The sequence below is a fragment of the Mytilus galloprovincialis genome, chromosome 6, assembly GCF_965363235.1.
Source record: "Mytilus galloprovincialis chromosome 6, xbMytGall1.hap1.1, whole genome shotgun sequence".
In the NCBI taxonomy this organism is placed as follows: Eukaryota; Metazoa; Mollusca; class Bivalvia; order Mytilida; family Mytilidae; genus Mytilus; species Mytilus galloprovincialis.
The window spans coordinates 10,592,647-10,614,583 of NC_134843.1; the positions used below are offsets into that span (position 1 = coordinate 10,592,647).

Consider the following 21,937-nt stretch of genomic DNA (forward strand, 5'->3'; position numbering starts at 1 on the left):
CAAAGTGTAAATTATGACATTAAATTATCAAAATGTAAATTATGACATTAAATGTTTCAAAATGTAGACTATTAGATTAAAGTCATAAAATTACTCATATATTTCTTGACATATTTGCAGTCTAAGAGGTTTTAAAAGAAATCAGAAGCCATTTTTTTTTTATGTTAGACCCATCTAACTTAAAACTTTTGTTTTTGTTTAGTGTTGTAGGTAGCACAATTAACATACAGTTACTTAAATCTATGTCAATTGATCTCTGGTGGATATTTGTATCGTTTAGCAAATGATACAAATATCCACCCGAAATTGCAGTAATACCACGTTTGTTTTGAAATTAAAACTAATCAATCAATTTTTTTTTTAAAGATTTACATTATTTTCTAATGTTGCTTATATTTATGAAACCTAGTTTGGTTTATTTAAAGCGATTCGTTATTGTTTTAAATTAGTGTTACTAATATTTCTTAAAAGTAGATGAATAAAATTGGTACATATTTATCCATTTTTAACATGAATTCAGTAACAAAAAAATAGCCGGTTTGTCTTTTAGGTCGGTCTAGTTGAAATGTCAAATGATTAAAAAAAAAAAACAAAAAAAACAAAAAAAAAAACATTAATGTGTTTTCAGAAGGAACAGGCTATTAGAGCATTGTCAAGTTTTCTTGTTTTTTGTTTCTTCTCTTCTTTTTTTACGTTTCTCGATACATTAATGAAATACAATCTAATATAAAAAAAAAAAAAAAAAAAAGAAGTGGTATTATTGCCAAAGAGACAACTCTCCACAAGAGACCGTCGTGCGATCTTCTGTAAGTTTTTTCTTTTGACTATTGTCACCATTAATGTAAGGTGCAGCTTTATATGTCGTTATATTACTGACGAAGCGATATCAGTTTGATACATATAATTTGTCAGATGATATAAGAAAACGTCGTTTGTTCTTTGATAAAAAGATTGTTGATAATAAGACGCGTGTCATTGGATGACTTCTTCACAGCTTACCAGACAATGTTTTACGGTTTACGCAGGAAAAAAGATTAAATAGAGATAATTGAACACTTTATATCAGTGACAGGTAAACAAGGTAAACTTACCTTGCCCGAAAGACAAACTTAATATACAGATAACTGCTAACAGCTTCCGAACATCTATCATCTTGAAGAATCTTAAGTCTATCAAACCATTATCTTATACAGTCTGAAAGTAATGCTTTTAATTATCTTGTTATACATTTTAAAAATGTTTAAGCTTAATTAGAAAGTTTCAGTCAATTTATATAAACATATATGATAAAGATATATTATTCACAGAAAGAAAGAAAAAAAAGAAAATTAACAAATAGCTCTACAATGCTACAATACATAAGCAGAATTCACAAAGTTTAAAACCGTCATTCACAAAATCCGAGTTATGCTATGGAAAAACATTTGATCGTTAATAAAATAAAACTGTATATATTTTGACTTTTTACTGAACATTCTATAATATGTTAAAAGAAGGAGAAGCTGCAGATGGGATATGCAAACGGAAGGACAGACAGACATTCTGTTTATACATATTCAGGATACAAAAATATCATTCTAACTATGAAAAATATGTATAACAGAATCAAAATGGATAATAATTATTGATTTGTTGCATTTTAAAGTAAAAAAGTATCGCGTGAAAATTAGAGGTCATACGAAAGAAATGTTGAAAGTATACACCAATGTGCTACAAATATTAAATTAAACACTAACACATACTCTAAGATTAACAATTACTTTTTCAATGTCAAGGAATTTGTAGAATTTCTTTGAAATTTTGCCCAAAATTATCAACTGCCGTAAAATGAGTGAAATAACCACAAAATAAAAATAAACGAAGTGAAAAGGCGAAAACTGATAACGCCAAAGATCTGACATGAGGAAAACATAGATAAATTAAAAAAAGTTTTAAAAAAAATATATAAATGAATAAAACGATTCCATATCAGAATTATTTTTCACAATAAAAGGTCTGTTGTTCGATAATTTTTTTGTTGGTTGAATAAATTTAGATAAAGATGAAAAATAGTTATTAACCTTGATTGTTGAACTCGGAGAATATAAGTTTTATCTTAATTCAACAAGTACGCATATAGTTACCGCATCAAAATGCAGTAATTGCATGATATTAAATGTGAAAAGGATTTTAATAGAAATCCTTACACTGATATAGGGTTTTCTTCAATAATGAGACGGGGTAGTTTTGATAACCATTTTGTCAAATATGTACACAAATAATTGTTTGCGTATATACTATCTACGTGTATAAATGTTAAAAAAAAATGTACAAATTGAAATTACGTGTAGATTTATAAATGAGCATCACGGTTGTACGGAGGAATGAACGTTTGCGCTTTTTTTTCCACCTGTTAAACCAAAGAACATTTGCGCTCCACATACTATGGAAATTTGCAGTTAAATCCTTCATACACCTGAGCTAAATTTTTTCAAACATTCTTATAAATTTTTCAAATACAAAACAGAAATAATATAAAAAAAATATTCGGATAAGCGATGTATAGAAAACAATTTTGTGTTTTAATTGAACTTTTAAATGTTGCCCTAAATTCTTCAAGCAGCGTAATGCAATTTGTGGATCTAAAATTCAAATCATGTCCAGTCCGACGGGATTTGCTTGTTTCAGTTTGTGAAGTTGTCGATAACATCTGCCATGGCGAAATTTTTTTTAAAAACTTTCCATAATAGTTCAAATATTGTGCTAATAAAGCGAAAAATGTCTTTTGGAACAAGTGCACATGTCTTTTTTTTAAAAGAACATATACCACAAAAATAAAAGCACAAATATACATTTAAAAAAGCGCCATATCAATGTCATATCAAAGAGTGCAAACGTCCCAATCCAGGTTTTACATCAGTTGAAAAATGAAATAAAAACAGTTTTTGAGAATGTAAATGGAACCAAAAATAAACATAGTATGGACCAATGATGTTCTTTTAAAAAAAAGTCATTATAAGAAGAAAAAAATGAGAATTTCATCTGCAATTTGACAAAAAAGCACGGTTAAAAAGAATAATTCAAATGCAAGATTAATTAAGCTTAACTCTCCGTAAAATATGCAGGACTTGGTTGCACGTCAACGTCAGTTTTTTTAAATGTTAATAATATTCTATTTTCTTTCAAATAAAAGGTGCTACCTTCTGGGTAACATCAAAATAGTTTGCAGTATTTGGTAGATCGAAGACTTTTCTATAAGAACGTTCGATAAAAGAAAGCCAACTTAAGTCAGGGAAATTATATAAAAAAACAAATTTCATGTCAGTCTAATTTAATAACATTTCTTTTACTAAAATTGTGAAACTTTTGCAATATTTAGTTAATTTTGCAAGCCTGCAATTTGTATAGAACACATTAAAATTAAAATAATTGTCTGTAAGTTCGCTTTGATGTTGTGACATTGTAGTCGAAGTCGCTAAGCAACACGGTCCTCTTACCTTGTTAGGAGAAACACGGACGCCGAGATTTTACCGCCGCGACCCTTGTCATTTTTCTTATATAGTGGAGGCTGGGCTTTGTTTACGAAGGGGGACAGATTACATTATCTTTGAAACGGGAATACTTCATACGTAATGTTCCGACGTAAAAGCACATAAAAGATGATCTGCTATGGAATAGTATGCGCTGTTTACTTTGTAATTACTTAAGTAAAGACCATCACTTTTTCCTTCCTGTCTTTGTTATTTTAATACCTAACATCAATGATAAAATTTTGATAAATTAAAAACAATAATTAGTTACGCATTTCCATGTTGTTATTTGGAGTCACATGTAATGACTTCTTGCTACTTTTTAACACTAAGTTTGGAATGCCTACATTAGGGGTCTTCTGAACTTAATATTTATGTAAGAATTTTCGTGTACTTTAGGGTATGGTTGGTGTCATCGCTTCGATTTGTGTAAACAATAAAATGAAAAATGACCGCAACACTCAAACATTTTTAATATGTTTTTACTAATTGTTTATACAATTGTTTTTCCTTTCGTTTAATTTTACTTTTGACGACATTATTTACCGAATGTGCCATACCATGAAAGAGCTTAAAGGTATATATCATGTATAAACTGTTAATTCTTCATGATGCACAATGTTGGGTTATCTAATGGTGTTCGCACATTAAATGATTTCGTTGTTGTAATTACCAAACAGATTTATTATTTTTGTTCGTGTTTGCTAAATGGTAGTGGTCTTTCTAACCTATATATTTGTGGCACGAAACAACTCTCATAGTTTATAGTATTTATAAACCAATGTATTGAGACCAATATTGCACATAATAAGAAGATTTTTAAAGCAAAGACAACTCTGAAATGGTAATCATTGTCTTTCTTGTTGTATTGATGAAATTTTTTACATTCTAATAGAAAAGGTCATTATCATTCAAAAAAAAGTGTCATTTTATGTCAATTTTATCCATTTGGTGTTACTTTAAAAATTAAATGTTTGCAGAAAAAAAAGACAAACAAAAACAGCATCATGAGCAAATGATAAAAGCAAACAGACGAACACATTAGACTACACAACTTTGAACCGAAATCTTTTAGCAACACGAATCCCACCAATAATCAGCAGCGAATGTTTGTGTTCTTGAAGGATAAATAATTCCACCTAAACTAGTGGCGGCCGTTAATAGCCGCGTAAACTTTGAAAACTTATCACGACTCGTTCTAATGTGTTATAACTGCATTTTCGCACTCTAAATTCATATCAATACTTCGCATTGAACCCAAGCTTTTGAGGCACCAAAGCAATTTTGCTTACACAATATACAACGGTGACCTTCTTGCTTGCACCTAGTCCAACTTCCCAAATCACCCAACAAAAGCTCTGTCGTTAAATCAGATGAGGCTTTTATCCGTTTGGGTAATCAAGAGTTTTACAGTTTATGATTGCAGTGGCTTACCGGTGTTATATTTGTCCTGTTTATCTTATTTACAGCATATCGAGAGGGATAACACTTTTGTTTGTCAAAGAGTCTCACACATTTTATTACACACCCTTTTTGAGTTTTTCCTATAGCAACTCCACAATGTTTTTTTTCAAATAAAGCCAAGACATCCACTAATTTAACCAACTGTGAAAGACATTATCAGAATAAAGACAGATTTGATGTCGGGTCGTTTGTAGCCATTTATACGGTGTGGGTTTTTTCTCATTGTTAAAGGCAGTAATGGTTCATATAATTGCTTACATCAACTTAATTTGAACTTAGGCGGATACTTGTTTCATTGACAATCATACCTCATCTCTTTATTTTTATAGTTAAATTTCAATATAACTTACTCGGCTTAGTGACACATAGTATAGGAAATATAGTAAAGAAAAGAGTATAATCTAAAAAGTCAAAATGGATAAATAACAGAAAACAAAGTACCAACTCAAACGTTCTACTTTATCTGAATGATAATCATAAACTACACAAGATTGAGCACAGTTGACTCCCCGCTCCCCGTCGTCCCTGTCATGCCACAAAACGTTTTGCAAGTCCAATTTATTCAGTTGATTTCCTTGAAGAATGGATGAACCAGTTTAACTTTCAAAATTTTCACCGAAAATTTTAAGGTTTTCTTATAATGAGATAACAATTAACAACTAGAAGCCAGATAATGTTCGTAGAATATATCTGTCATAGAACTGCTGTGATTACTTATCAGAAGTGCCGTGAAAGCGGGAAACTCGGTTGGTCTTAGTTCTATTTCTTATACAATTGATTGCAAACTGCATGTAAATAACCATTCAATGGTCAGTGTTTGGCATTGGAAAGATTTACTATAAACAGATGTTTTTTTGGATCACGGCAGTAAATCTAAATCCGGTATTGACCATACACACTATACAAACTATCAAATTAGACTTGTCATTGAGTTTGTACTTTCATGAGCAACATAAGAGGTGCTACATGTGGAGTACGATCAGCCCCAGAATTTGGTGGGTTGTGTTGCTCAGTCTTCGTTTTCTATGTTGTGTTTTGTAAAACTGTTTTAGTATTTTAGTCTTTTTTCTTTTGTTTCTATGGCATTGTCAGTTTCTTTTCGACTGATGAATTTGGATATTCCTTTGAAACCTTTTGCATTTCCTTTACTTGCAAAATGTGTGTAATATTTTAAGGAACTATGGTTAATGACGCTGCTTCTATTTTTATACCCAGACGGAGTACGAAAAGTTACTATGCATCGTTTGTCTATAATGCCTAAATATGGTTAACATAGAAAAGCACTTGAAATAACAGATATTGACGTTTCTTGTTGCTTTCGCTACATCAGGGACTTTTATTCTACCTTCAGTTGTGTCGACCCCGTATTGTCAAACTTAAAACAACATTTTTTTAGATATAAAGCGTTCGAAGCATTTTTGTCTGGATTTACTCTTAACAGGCTCACTGAAAGCCGATTTTTTTTTAAGCCAATCATGTGTTTGTTTGCACCTGTCCTACATTGTAAGTCAGGAACCTGATGTTCAGTGGTTGTAGTTTGTTGAAGTGTTTCTCGATTCTCGTTTTTTATATAGATTAGACCGTTGGTTTTCCTGATTGAATGGTTTTACACTAATATTGTTTTGGGCTTGTATATCTCGCTGTTCGGTGTGATCCAAGGCTCTGTGTTGAAGACCGTATACTTTGACCTATAATGGTTTAATTTTACAAATTATGACTTGGATGAAGAGTTGTCTCATTAGACTTCATACCAAATCTCCTTATAACTATATAAGAACCGAAACAGTTGAATAACTATATGATTAAAAAGTACAAAAACTTAGTAATAGCCAAATCCAGCTAAGGTCAACGGAACGTGGAATTATTTCCCTCTTTTGGGGAAATTTTCCATACAACGTCAATAAGATACTTAACAGATCTTATGATCATCTTTGTTTAAGGGAACAGAAACCTTAATTTCTATTCACTTCAATTCAAAGTTTTATTTTAAGTCGAAATTCAGTACTCTACATAAAACACAAAAGCTGTAATGAGCTTTTAAAATCGACTGAATAACAAAATATATAAACACATACAAAAGTCATGAAAACAAAACAATTTTAAACTGAACCCAGGGGCGGATCCAGGATTTTGAAAAGGGGGTCGAAGTAACTAAAAATCGCCGAGCGGAATTTTAATGTCTGTCAGATCATGTATATTAATTGTACCCCTTTATTGATTATTCTAAATGTTTCTGCTGCTATACTTTTTATTATCCTTAAGGAGGCTCGAGGGTATAAAAATTTTAGAAAAAATATAAACATTTGTTTTTTCATTTCAAATTTTTTTTGTTACCTTTTGTAGTTGTTACTTATCATATGGTACAAAAATCATTAAAAACAAACAATTCGTGTTGGCCCAAGATGACTTTTAAAATGTATACAGCATTGAAAAAGTTCCAAATTATCTCCCTTTGGTGGAAAAATGCCATTTTTTGGCTTTAAAATTGAAATATCTTTTTTTAACTCATCGGTGACATATGTTTTTTAATATAATTTCCATATAAGCTGTACTTAAACTAAATTATTGTAAAATTTTAGCGATTTCTGTAATAAATTTCTTTCTTTTTTTTTCGATATTACCTTTATTTCTCCTATTACTTCAACAGAAAAAAAAACACCTTTGCAAAAATGTATGCTTCTTTCGAAGGCAGATTGTGAGCGCAAATGAACGGTGACCCCACTTTTTTATTTTATTTTTCTAGAAACCATAAGATAAATTTCATTTATAGAAAAATATAGAGAAATCCTATATAAATGATTTAGACCCGCGAACCCCCTTAATTTCAAAGAAAGTAATGAAGATTTTTCCAACAGTTTTTCGTATGAACTATTCTTATCTCTATCTATTGGTCAAAATGGTTTAACATTTTTTATAAGGAATTTTATTCCGTTTAAGTTGAATGAATGTCATATTTTGTTTATTTATTTTTCAATGACTTTAATTTTGCAAATACAGTTTTGACTTTGTGTCTTATCAAGGCCAGTTTCTACATTTATCTCATTATTCATCGTTCATTAATAGAAAACAACGGCTTTTGTGAATCTTTTATAGCTTTATAAAAACTGAAAGAACTAAAATTCAGATACAATTTTGAAAGAACAATACACCTTATCGCTATGAGTCCGCCATTACTGGAATCACACAGGTTCCCGTAAAAATTTGACGTCATAAAACAAAATATCTGACGCCACAATGGAAAAGTGATTGTTGTATGCGTCAAAAGTTCAAGCGGCCGGGTCAGCCGGGATTAGCGATGAGGTCACTGTGTATGGCGTTTTGGTCTTTCTCTATACTATATATATTCAGTCATCACTATATTGTAATTTAACATCTTCTGTAGCAGTAGTTTCTTCATTATTGAGTAGTGAATCATCTTCTGTCGTCGTGATTATAATATTCACTTGATCATCTTTGCCCTCTCCATTACCATCGTCCTCATGGTGATAAACAGCCGCGTACTCACCCCCCTTTTTATCACAACACCGTAAATGTTTTAAATATTTCCGATTAGCACGAATAAACCACACGATCCCAACTAACATGAAACACACTATAATGAATAATGTTAATAGTAAAATGAGTCTAGAATAATCTGCATAACAGGTCAGGTCTTTGCTTCGGATGTCAAAAACATTCTTCCCCCTGTATCTTGAGGGAAACTCGCACCTGAAAAAAAGAACCAGGTCTATATTCACTGTCTATATATAACGACAAATATATCGCCATTTTTACTATTTTTGACAAATCTCATACAAGAGGAAATGTTGACACATACTTATTTTGAATGTTTGGAGAATTAATTTAATTGTTATGACTTGAGGGTCCAAATATCGTCATTTAATTAAAACAATATGTAGTCGTTCTCTCTAAACATCATGATCGTCTATAGATAATCCAGTATCCTGTACCTATCTATTTGAACAACACTTATATGAATCTAAACGATAATTCAAAAAATTAACTATTTAAGAATTTTAATTGTGGTGTGTTTTCCCTGGTAATTTGTCAATTTACATGAAAAGCAACATCACAGAACTACGTGTTTTTGGAATTATTTTATGGATATTTTCAGACGATAAAAAAGCACTGTATCATTTGTATATTTTTGTTCTATCTTATTTAAGTTGACTCATGTAGACATGTACATCATGTCTACACATGTAGCTCACAATAGATATATGAAAATGTGGTATGAGTGCTAATAAGACTACTCTCCATCCAAGTCACAATTTGTAAAAGTAAACCATGAAAGGTCAAGGTACGGCAGCCTTGGCTCACACCGAGCAGAAGGTTTTCCCACCATCATCTATCCGATTAAACGGTTAAGGAAATACAGTTTACTGAAAAAAAACGACCAACTGACATCGCAAAGAAATGGATTAGAATCCACGAAAGATTGTCTAAAAAATAGAATAACGAAAATCCCAAACTCAAAAGAAAATAAAAAACGGAAAATCCTTTTCAAATGGTTAATTGATTGATCAATGCCGTTAATTAACTGGTATTTTTATACTCACTTTAGTTTGAAATCCCTGAAGATGATGTCGTTAGTTTTGTCTTCCACTAACCAGCGCATTCTGCAATCACAATGCCAAGGATTATCGTCCAATCGTATGTCCTTAATAATATGAGAATCCAAGGGAAGTAAATACGGATACAACGTTCTAAACATGTTCCCTTTCAGCGACAACATTTTTAGATTGAACAATGGTTTGAATATATTCTCTTTAATAGCTTCTAGCTTATTGCTATCTAAATACAAAGTTTTCAGGGATACTAAACGTGACATTTCGTTTAATATTGAAAACTCATTATGACTCAAATCAAGCACTTCTAATTCTGAAAGACCTTCTAGTGACAACGCTTCAAATTTCGATAGATGATTAAAACTTAAATTCAGATGTTTTAATCTGGCTAAATTATCAATTGACAAATGTTCAAGAGTGTCTAACGAACACGACGATAGATCTAAATGTTCTAAAGTAGAAAATCCATAGGCTGTAAAAGTTAGTCTTTCCAGTTTTCCTAAATGATTTCCTTTCAAAATCAACCGCTTTATATTTTCAAAATGTCCAATTTCATATTTATACGTTTCAATGTGTAACGACGAGCCATTTATTTGATTGTATGACAGATCTAAAACTTCAAGTTTTGTCATGTCGTCAAATGCACCTCTCACGATTGTATTGATGTTATTATGCGCCAAATAAACCTCTACCACTGAGGAGGGATGTGGTAAGTTAAATGGGGAGACCACTCTAATCTGATTGAAGGAAAAATCCAAATGTGTCACAGTGCCTGGAAGTTCTGGTATATAAGGAATGTCTTTTAAGCCTGTTTTTCTACAGTCCAAAATTGTTTCATTTCTTCTACATATACTTGTACCAGTTGTACCAATCACAAATGTTATTAAAGATAGTATTGGTAATATTTTAAACATGATTGAAATGTCCATGGTTTAAGTTTCTGAAAAATAAAATAATATTGAAAATCAAATCGAAATCAAACCAATCAGAAGTGTTTATAATTTCAATGTAAAATAGTGTCCTTCGTATAGTAAACTCATCATAGATACCAAGATTAAAATTATGTACACACGTCCAGAATAGACTAGTTCTCTTTTTTTGTCATTATGGTAACTTAGGCAGTCTCCTGCTAGCGCAAACAGATATGTAAACAGTTTTATGAAATACAGTCGACAGCCTATGGGTGAATTTGCCCATTCCTTTCATGTACTTTTTTTTTATTGTAATTGTAGCACGACTTTATAATCTATTAAGCTGTGCAGAAATGTTATCAAATATGGTGCCGACTTAAACTCGGAGGTTGAGTTATGTCTTTGCAATAAAGTAGAAAATCTGGCAGGTACCTTTGATAATAACTATTTATCAAAATATTAAAGAGATTTCCTATGCTGTTCGATTTCTTCTTACTGAACAGAATTTAACAAAAAAAAAGGTATAAAGAATAAAAAATATTTTCCCCTGCCACAACAAACATGATTTCTATTTGTTCGTTTTAAGTGATCGTATATCATTGTTATTCAGATTCTAGTTGCTGTAATGAACACTCCAATACAAAATTCTGATACGTGTAAAAATATGAATGAAAGTATTAAAGACATTTCCTATATGTTGTTAAATTTCTGTTTACGGAACAGAAGTTAACCCAAAAAATGCACAAAGAATAAGAAACAGAAACAAACTAACCGTCATGTGCTGCTGTTTGTACACATATATTTTTATCAGAGATTTATTTGCGTTCATTTGTGACTTGGTATTTCTACGTTAATCGAACTTTGTATCATCCGTATTACGATAACAGTATAGATAAATATGATAATGAATTCTTTGTAGGATTTTACTAGTAATACCTTATTATCACCTTGTATATAAGGTCTTAAAATAGTTATGATGTAAACTATTTTACAAATGTATAGTAAGGAGCAATAGTGTCATAAAAATACAAAATGTCGTAACAGTAAACTGATATTTATGAATTATTTATTCATGCTACATGTCCAGTGGCATTAAATATTTAAAATGCACATTTAGGACGATAACATTGACACACCGAGTTAGTTACCTCGAGTCTACCCAGGCGTTCAAACCTTTAGAAAAGATCAACAAAATTAGAAAAATTAAACCATATCAAATCATTTACAAAGTCACACAAAACCATGTCTATTATACTATTGTTAGATAACGGTATAGATAAATAGGATAATGGATTCTTTGTGATATTTTACTAGTAATACCTTATTATAACCTTGTATACACCTTATTATAACCTTGTATACACCTTATTATAACCTTGTATACACCTTATTATAACTTTGTGTATACCTTATTATAACCTTGTGTATAAGGTCTTAAATAGTAATGATGACATCATGCAAGTTAAGCTACAAATCTGTAAAGCTTGAAAAAATAGTGTCAAACAATAGAATGTCGTATCAGCATAATAAAGTTATAGGTCTATTTGTTCTTGCTACATGTCCAATGGCAAATATTAAATGAACATTCATGACGCTAGCATTGACACATTGAGTTTAAATTATTAACTTACTAACTAATCAGGTAACTGTCGCCTAGGTGAGGTTTATGTTTCTCTAATAGGATGCATATTTTGTATTCCAGCTGACCAGTTTGTTGCTCTTAGTACTACTATATACCACTTGCTTCCAATTTCAAAGTCTTTTGTCTGAACCTTCATCCTATCGCACTCGAGGCAAGAAGGCTACCATGAGCCCAGCCAGACGTTCAATCTTTAGAAAAGATCAGAAAAATTAAAAAAATTTCAGCATATCGAACCAATTATAAAGTCACACAACTAAACCATGTTTATTATAGTCGTATATAATAGTGGCTTATACGGACCTCACAAAAACGTCATGCGGTTCAGAAGAGTAAGTCTGACAAACTCGTCACAAATAATGAGATGAAACATCTTATAAATAAATATAAGAACATACTAAAAAGTACTTGTCGAATAACACCCACTTAAAAGTGTCCACCAGGGGCAGCATATATGGGGTAAACATATTTGCATTGACGATCGAGTTATGCTCGTTCAAAATGTTAAATGACCACTGATAGTATTTTAAGTAGGGATCTTAAAAAACGGAAGTCACGGTATCGCTGTAACAATGCTGACGACGTCACAGTTCGATCTTGGCTACAGATCGTCGTTGAGGGAAGAATCGCATCGATATACTCACAGAGCGATATCTAGACAATTGAAGAAGTGTTTCATTCTTTAAAATTGTTTATAGTTTATAAAACAGAATTGAAGACAAAAAATATCCGAGTAAGGTAAGAAAACAAATTAAAACTATTTTCTCTGTCGATTTTACTGTTTATGAAATATGTATAGAAGTTAAAAATAAGATATTTTTTTTTTTGAATTTTATTATTTATCATATATCGCATTCTCGTGATTTTGTATCAATGCGACAGAAATGAGAACTCACGAAACACTATTTTAATTTTAATATCATATTACTTTGAAAATGAAATGTGTACTTAAAGTTAAGATGATCATAGTTGTTATTTTTTTTTATTTTGTTCTGTCAATAATATTTTAGTGTTGTCCGTACAATACATTTTTTAACGCCAAACAAATTAGTCAATATCGTATTGCATTACATCAACAGATTACAATACGAAAGTAAAGCCATGATAGCAGTATTTGTAAAACAAGGAAACCACACGAATTGATTTCAACCTTGTTCATTGCGTTTTATACGTGATCCAGCGTTGCGGCATTCGTTGTAGAAAGCCTGCACGTTTTCCAACAATAACCGAAACGGAACTTAATAAACAAGAGAGTAAAGAAGAGGAAACTTGTTCCATTTTTCTGTATATTTTTTATCTCCTTTAATTTAATTCACACGCGTTAAACCTTTATTGTAGCTATGGGTGACGTGTATAATCCGTTCCAGCAGTTAGAGGCTGCCAAAAAGCTGCTCATTATGGAATTTAAAGAAAATGCAAAGTCCGCTCAAGAGTTAGAATTTTGGAATAGAATGGAAATTGTAAGAGATAATTATCCACATTCGCAAGAGAACAGTTCAACAGGAGATACGACAGGTGAGCTAAGTAAATATACAGAGTACATGGAGTAGGGATCTGGTGAGATACTAAATCCACAGAGTACATGGAGAAGGGATCTGGTGAGATAAGTAAATACACAGAGTACATGGAGTAGGGATCTGGTGAGATAGTTAGTACACGGAGTACATGGAGTAGGGGTCTGGTGAGATAAGTAAATACACGGAGTACATGAAGTAGGGATCTGGTGAGATAAGTAAATACACGGAGTACATGTAGTAGGGCTCTGGTGAGATAAGTAAATCCACGGAGTACATGGAGTAGGGGTCTGGTGAGATAAGTAAATATACTGACTAAGTGGAGAAGGGGTCTGGTGAGATAAGTAAATACACGGAGTACATGGAGTAGGGGTCTGGTGAGATATGTAAATACACGGAGTACATGGAGTAGGGGTCTGGTGAAATAATCAAATACACGGAGTACATGGAGTAGGGGTCTGGTGAGATGGGTAAATACACAGAGTACATGGAATAGGGGTCTGGTGAGATAAGTAAATACACAGCGTAAATGGAGTTAAGTTATGGTGAAATAAGTAAATACACTGAGTACATGGAGTAGGGGTCTGGTGAGATAAGTAAATACACGAAGTACATGGAGTATGGGTTTGGTGAGATAAGTAAATACACAAGAGTACATGGAATAGGGGTCTGGTGAGATAAGTAAATACACAGCGTAAATGGAGTTAAGGTATGGTGAAATAAGTAAATACACTGAGTACATGGAGTAGGGGTCTGGTGAGATAAGTAAATACACAGAGTACATGGAGTAGGGGTCTGGTGAGATAAATAAATACACAGCGTAAATGAAGTAGAGGTATGGTGAAATAAGTAAATACACAGAGTACACGGAGTAGGGGTCTGGTGAGATAAGTAAATACACGGAGTACATGGAGTATGGGTTTGGTGAGATAAGTAAATACACGGAGTAGGGGTCTGGTGAAATTTTCTTTTAAAATGAAACTAAATTTTTTAGACGCACAGATAAGTAGGTATACCTTAACCATTTTTTTTTGGTCATAAATCAAAAATTTTAACAGACGAAGAACAAGCAGAGGGGGAGAATTTGGGTAAAGGCAAGAAAATAGATTGGGGGGGGGGGACGATTTTTCTACCAAAAGCCTTAAAGTTTATTTTTTTTAAATAAGAATCTGAAGACATAAATCGGGACAACACGAATTCGTTTAATTTGAAGACAATCCAACAAAACCATGAAAACAACACGGAAAGACAGTCTACAAATAACTATAAAACCTAATTACTGATTTAACAGGTTTTGTGTTCTCCTTGTGTTTGTTTTATGATTACAATAATTTCATATACTTTTTTTTATATAAGAAATAGCTCAAACGAAGTCAGCTGCTGGCGAAAGAGCCGACGAAGAAATGTTTTTAAAAGAACATACAGTAAAATTCCAAATATCTGAGATGGAACATGGAGCAGGGGATGATACACCTTTGCCTCAAAAGGATTTTATATTCCAGAGTGATGGCATGGAGCATGACTTCAATCATAACGCTACTAGTAAGTTATAGGGAAAAAAACAACAACAATTTATGTAATAATGATAGAGTAAATATCAGATATTACAAACATTTATAAAAGAATATGAAGAGCACGTGATCACCATACTATCTCAATGAAGAATGGTTTGCTTTAATTTCAAGTGATAATTTTAATTTACTATGTATGCATTCAATTCTCCATCTTGATATTTTCTCCGTCTACCATATTTGTTTTTCGTTAACCTTTTACCATATTGTTTGTTTTCTCTTCTTTATTATTTCACATTTTATCAAGGATTTTTATATCTTAAGATAATAAATGAGTACGGGGATCGTTTGTTGTTAACATCTTTCACTTTGGGCCTCTAGTTGCTAATATCAACGTCTTTTTTTTGTCGCTGGTGGAAACTAGTAGTCGTCTGCTTGGCAATCTTATCGCTTCACCTTTACCAATGTGATATCTCAATTGATACTCAGTCATGTATCTAAAAGATCGAACCAAAATAAATTAATAAAAAACAATGTACAATCATCTTTCTTATAGTTTTATTTATTTTAAGGATGTGAATCCCTGATCGATTTATTTGAAAACGAAGACAGCAATGGACTGGGAGCTTTACAGGTACGTAATATGTTGAAAAAAGATAGGTGCTAAAGGTCAATGAGACATAAACCCCAAAACCGTATTTTAGGTGGCTTGTGGGTACAAAAATTTCAGCAAAAAATTGAACCTTTATTTTTTCATTACAAATTTTATTTATTACACTATTTGTTATTACTTTATGATATGGTAAAACAATCAACCCAAAAAATCGATTCGGTTTGGCCCCAGATGACTTTTAAAATGTTTATATCATTGAAAAAGCTCCAAATTATCTCCTTTTGGTGCAAAAATGCCATTTTTTGGCATTAAATTTGAAATATCTTTTTTAACTCATCGGTGACCTATATTTTTTATTATTGTTTTCATATAAGCTGTACATAAACTAAATAATTGTAAAAATTAAGCGATTTCTGTAATTAGGTTATTTTTTTATTTCGATATTACCTCTATTTCTCCTATTAGTTCAACAGAAAATAAGGACATTAACAAAAATGTATGCTTCTTCCGGAGGCAGATTTTGAGCTTAAATGAACGGTGACCCCATTTTTCTTTTAAGTATATGATTATGTTCATGTATTAAAAAATATAGCGAAATCCCATATTAGAAAAAAAAATTGATTTATACCCAGGAGCCCCCTTAAACAAACTAATAGGTTGCTCATTATTGAAGGCAGTACAGTGCTTTATGATTGTTTGTATCTTTACTCTTTGGTATCTGATGGATAGTTGTCTCATAAGCAATCATGCTACATCTCCTTGTTTATAAGAAGAAACGTATGTAGCGAAATCCTCAATTCGGAATGATAAACAAATGTGTAAAGACACACAAAATACTGTAGAAGTGCACAGTATATGCTCAATCTAAATAAAATGATGCTTATTAATGGAACATTTCTATAGTTATAAATTTTATTCATACGCATATTTTGGTGCTTTCGTGTGAACATTTTAATATTATTCTAGTTTCTATTGCCTCATCAATTAATATTAATAAAGTCAAATGATAAAACAACTGTTCAGGATTTGTATTTACATTTTAGTCATGAAAACGTGTTTAACGTAAGTTGCTTTACGCTTGATACTGCAATATGCTTTACGCTTGAAACTGCAGTATGCTTTATGCTTGAAACTGCAGTATATTTTACGGTTGTTACTGCAGTATGCTATATGCATGATACTGCAGTGTGCTATATATTTGATACTGCAGTATGCTTTATGCTTGAAACTGCAGTATGCTTTACGGTTAATACTGCAGTATGCTTTATGCTTGATACTGTAGTATCGTAGTATGCTTTATGTTTGTAACTTTAGTATGATTTATGCTTGTTACTGCAGTATGCTTTATGATTGATACTGCAGTATGCTTTATGGTTGATACGATAGTATGCTTTAGCTTGTTACTGCAGTATGCTTTATGATTGATACTGCAGTATGCTATATGGTTGATACGATAGTATGCTTTATGCTTGAAGCTGCAGTATGCTTTATGCTAGATACTGTAGTATGCTTTATGGTTGTTACTGCAGTATGCTTTATGGTTGTTACTGCAGTATGCTATATGCGTGGTACTGCAGTATGCTTTATGCTTATTATTGCAGTATGCTTTATGCTTGATATGGCAGTATGCTTTATGCTTGATACTGCAGTATGCTTTATGCTTGATACTGCAATATGCTTTATGGTTGTTACTGCAGTATACTATATGCTTGATACTGCAGTATATTTTACGGTTGTTACTGCAGTATGCTATATGCTTGATATGGCAGTATGCTCTTTGCTTGATACTGCAGTATGCTTTATGCTTAGAACTGCAGTATGCTTTATGCTTGAAACTGCAGTAGGCTTTATGGTTGTTACTGCAGTATGCTTTATGGTTGTTACTGCAGTATACTATATGCTTGATACTGCAGTATATTTTACGGTTGTTACTGCAGTATACTATATGCTTGATACTGCAGTATGCTATATGCTTGATACTGCAGTATTCTTTATGCTTGAAACTGCAGTATGCTTTTTGCTTGAAACTGCAGTATTCTTTATGCTTGATATTGCAGTATGCTTTATGCTTGAAACTGTAATATGCTTTACGGTAGCTACTGTAGTATGCTTTATGGTTGTTACTGCAGTATGCTTTATGCTTGATACTGCAGTATGCTTTATGCTTGATACTGCAGTATGCTTTATGGTTGATGCGATAGTATGCTTTATGCTTGACACTGCAGTATGCTTTATGCTTGGTACTGCAGTATGCTTTATGGTTGACATGATAGTATGCTTTGTGCTTGATACTGCAGTATGCTTTATGCTTGGTACTGCAGTATGCTTTATGTGTGATACTGCAGTATGCTTTATGGTTGATACGGTAGTATGCTTTATGCTTGATACTGCAGTATGCTTTATGTTTGGTACTGCAGTATGCTTTAAGGTTGATACTGTAGTATGCTTTATGCTTGAAACTGCAGTATGCTTTACGGTCAATACTGCAGTATGCTTTGCTTTATGCTTGATACTGCAATATGAGTTATGCTTGATACTGCAGAATACTTTATGCTTGAAACTGCAGTATGCTTTACGGTCAATACTGCAGTATGCTTTACGGTCAATACTGCAGTATGCTTTATGCTTGATACTGCAGTATGCTTTATGCTTGTTTCTGCAGTACGCTTTATGCTTGATACTGCAATATGAGTTATGTTTGATACTGCAGTATGGTTTATGCTTGATACTGAAGTATACTTTATTTTTGATACTGCAATATGAGTTATGCTTGATACTGCAGTATGAGTTATGCATGATACTGCAGTATGTGATATGCTTGATACTGCATGCATTAAGTAAGAAACAGATCAGTGATTGAAGCCTTATACCTTTATTGATTTCAGTTGACAGAAGACAAACTTGAAATAAATAAAACGAATCACAAAAACGTATCTGCTGAAAAAGCCAATGGTTACAAGGTTGGAATCAAAGATCTCTTCATAGCAGCAAAGAAAACAGCAAAAATAGAAGCAAAGGAATCTGAGCAGAAAAGAAAACTGAAAGAAAAAGAATTAAAGAAAAAACGAAAATTTGAAGCCCGGGAGACTGAACGGAAAAGAAAACTAGAAGAAAATGAATCAAAAAAGAAAATGATAATGGAGGCTCAGGAATCTAAGGAGAAAAAAACACAAGAAGAAAAGGAAATTAAAAATAAAAGAAAGATGGATAAAAAGAAAGCTAAGAACCAAAAGAAATATGAAAGATGTGTAGCGAAGGGAGAAGAATACGAGTCAAAAAAGAAAATGATAATGGAGGCTCAGGAATCTAAGGAGAAAAAAACACGAGAAGAAAAGGAAATTAAAAATAAAAGAAAGATGGATAAAAAGAAAGCTAAGAACCAAAAAAAATATGAAAAATGTGTAGCGAAGGGAGAAGAATGCGAGTCAAAAAAGAAAATAATAATGGAGGCTCAGGAATCTAAGGAGAAAAAAACACGAGAAGAAAAGGAAATTAAAAATAAAAGAAAGATGGATAAAAAGAAAGCTAAGAACCAAAAGAAATATGAAAAATGTGTAGCGAAGGGAGATGAATACGAGTCAAAACAGAAAAGAAAAGAAGAAATAAAATCATTACAGGAAAAAAATATATCGGAGGCTAACCAATCTAAGCAATCTAAGCAGAAAACTCAAGAATCCACAGGGAAAGGAAAGGTGAAAACAAACAAAGTACATGTGAAGAGATCAAAGGAATTTAAAGAGAAAATGGTTACAGGTAATATAAACAAAACTGTTCATTATTTTAAATTGTATTTTTTTTTTTATATATATATATTTGTGACTTTTAATTACATGTATTGACACCATTGATGCCAATGATCGCTTTTTTTCAAAACGACTTTAAACGAAAAATAGTATTAATATGAATAGCTCGCTTCAAATATTAAGAACTTTTTTGTAATGATTAAGAAAACAGATGACTACGTTACTGTTAATGCTTATTTTCTATATTTATTTTGTAGGGGAAGCAAAACCAGTGAATAGACCTAAGCTGATGGATTTTGTCAGAAGCCTTGTTGGATGTATTCTGAACAGACATTAAAACCTTCAGTCAAACCCTGCTCCAAGCATGTTTGTTGAACAGTTGCATTCGTAGTGTCTCTGTTTTTGTTTGTTTATTTATGAATTTGTATTTCCTATGATATTTTTGTTTAATAAAAAAGACAATTAAATCGTTTGTGTTTATAACAGATGAATCTGTGAAAAACAACAAATGCTTAAAATGAGATACTTTAGTGATCCCCAAGTCCATGTGTGGTTTGTTTGAGTTGAGGCTATCCACATAGTCATCATCTCGTGTTTACCTGATTTTATATACACCTAAACTAGAAATATTTGAATTGACTCCTCTAATATTCGTTGTGGAATATATTGAATATATACATTTTGTTCCTCTCGTAATAAGCTTTCGAATGAGGTATAAGGTATATCTATAATTAGGGGCTAAAGGGGCGCAGCAGTCCATTCCATTATTCAAAATTGGCTATTTCTTAATTTCTACGCGTATTTTGGCATTTAGGTCCTCCGTAACCCCTCTAATGGTCATTGCGGCACATATCGTTTATACTCAGTTTATTCCTCTATAAGTAAGCTTTAATTTGGTGTATAAATCTGGTCTTGATTAGGGACTGAAGGGTTGCAGCAGTCCATTCCATTATTCAAAATAAGCTATTTCTTCATGTTCAAGCGTATTTCGATATTTAGGTCCTTCGTTACTCCTCTAATATGCGTTGCGGAACATGTTGACTGTACACCTTTTGTTCCTCTCGTAATAAGCTTTCGAATGAGGTATAAGGTATATCTATAATTAGGGGCTAAAGAGTCGCAGCAGTCCATTCCATTATTCGAAAATCTATGTCATTATTTAAAATAAGCTTTTTCTCAATGTTCACGCATATTTCGATATTTAAATCCTTTGTTAATCCTCTAATATTCGTTATGGAACATATTGAATATATTCATTTTGTTCCTCTCGTAATAAGCTTTCGAGTGAGGTATAAGGTATATCTATAATTAGGGGCTAAAGGGTCGCAGCAGTCCATCCCATTATTCAACATATCCATTTCATTATTCAAAATTGGCTATTTCTTAATTTTCACGCGTATTTTGGCATTTAAGTCCTCCGTAACCCCTTTAATGGTCATTGCGGCACAATCGACTTGTTTTATCTATAATTTATTAAAAGATGATGAATAGCAAAGGTCCAGTGAAAATTAAAAAAGAAAGGCCACGTAGAGTATTTCAATTTTGAAAAAAATATGTTTGGTATTCAGGTCGTCCATACATTGAACCAAGGAATTTCTGTTAAAAATAGTTGGGAAAACCCACTAGTTTATTTTCCGAAACTAGGAACTAGATAAATAAATCAAATTAAAATTTAAAGAGTGTTTTTATTTATTTTTTTCTGATATTAATTTGAATATTTGTTAGATAACACCAAAAAGACGAATTTAGAAATACGGGATATAACTATAGTGTCGCAGTCAATTTTTATACGCCGGGACGTATTATGGCATACAAATGTCCTGCGTCCGTCCATCCGTCCGTCTGTCTGTCCGTCTGTCTGTCCGTCTGTCTGTCCGGCGTAAACATGTCGCACTGTAACTTCAGAAGGACTTATCCAAATTTCATGAAACTTATTATAGTTGTTTCTTATGATGGTCAAATGATCTGTATACTTTTTGGTGAAAATAGGATTAAAACTTTTTGAGTTGCGGCACTTTGTAACTAAATCAGGGGTGTGTTTTTTTTCACATGTCGAACTGTATTTCAAAAACGATTTTTGATTATTGCTTAAAACTTTACACACTTCCTAGTTATATTAATCTTAAGATCTGTATACTTTTTGGTGATGATTCAAAATTTCATTTTTGAGTTATTGATTATTTTGTAAAAAAGGGGGAGAGTTTTTTTTACATGTCGCGCCGTATCTCAAAAACGATTTATGATTATTGCTTAAAACTTTACACACTTCTTTGTTATATTAATCAGAAGATCTGTATAGTTTCTGGTGATAATTAAAAATTTTATTTTTGAGTTATTGAGTATTTTGTAAAAAAGGGGGAGGTTTTTTTTACATTTCACAACGTATCTCAAAAACAATTTATGATTATTGCTTAAAACTTTACACACTTCTTTGTTATATTAATCTAAAGATCTGTATATTTTTT

The 21,937-nt window shown here is 32.0% G+C and overlaps 1 protein-coding gene and 2 long non-coding RNA genes across 4 annotated transcripts; 2 read left to right on the forward strand and 1 right to left on the reverse strand.

The window, feature by feature from the left end:
• Positions 1 to 7,182: 7,182 nt before the first annotated feature.
• Positions 7,183 to 8,630, forward strand: LOC143078905 (uncharacterized). The gene is made up of 2 exons (XR_012979300.1): positions 7,183 to 7,246; positions 7,804 to 8,630. It is a non-coding gene; the product is annotated as an uncharacterized LOC143078905 (long non-coding RNA).
• LOC143078904 (uncharacterized) lies at positions 8,048 to 12,356 on the reverse strand. Of its 2 annotated transcripts, none has more exons than XR_012979299.1 (3): positions 12,084 to 12,356; positions 9,533 to 10,481; positions 8,048 to 8,681 (listed from the first exon to the last, which is right to left on the reverse strand). It is a non-coding gene; the product is annotated as an uncharacterized LOC143078904 (long non-coding RNA). The 2 variants fall into 2 exon arrangements; XR_012979298.1 differs by lacking the exon at positions 12,084 to 12,356 and adding an exon at positions 11,225 to 11,318.
• Positions 12,357 to 12,652: 296 nt separating this feature from the next.
• LOC143078907 (uncharacterized) lies at positions 12,653 to 20,509 on the forward strand. The gene is made up of 6 exons (XM_076253961.1): positions 12,653 to 12,829; positions 13,430 to 13,606; positions 14,962 to 15,147; positions 15,689 to 15,750; positions 18,615 to 19,482; positions 19,730 to 20,509. The coding sequence occupies exons 2-6, from the start codon at positions 13,432 to 13,434 to the stop codon at positions 19,807 to 19,809; spliced, it is 1,371 nt and encodes a 456-aa protein (XP_076110076.1). The 5' UTR covers positions 12,653 to 12,829; positions 13,430 to 13,431; the 3' UTR covers positions 19,810 to 20,509.
• Positions 20,510 to 21,937: the final 1,428 nt, after the last annotated feature.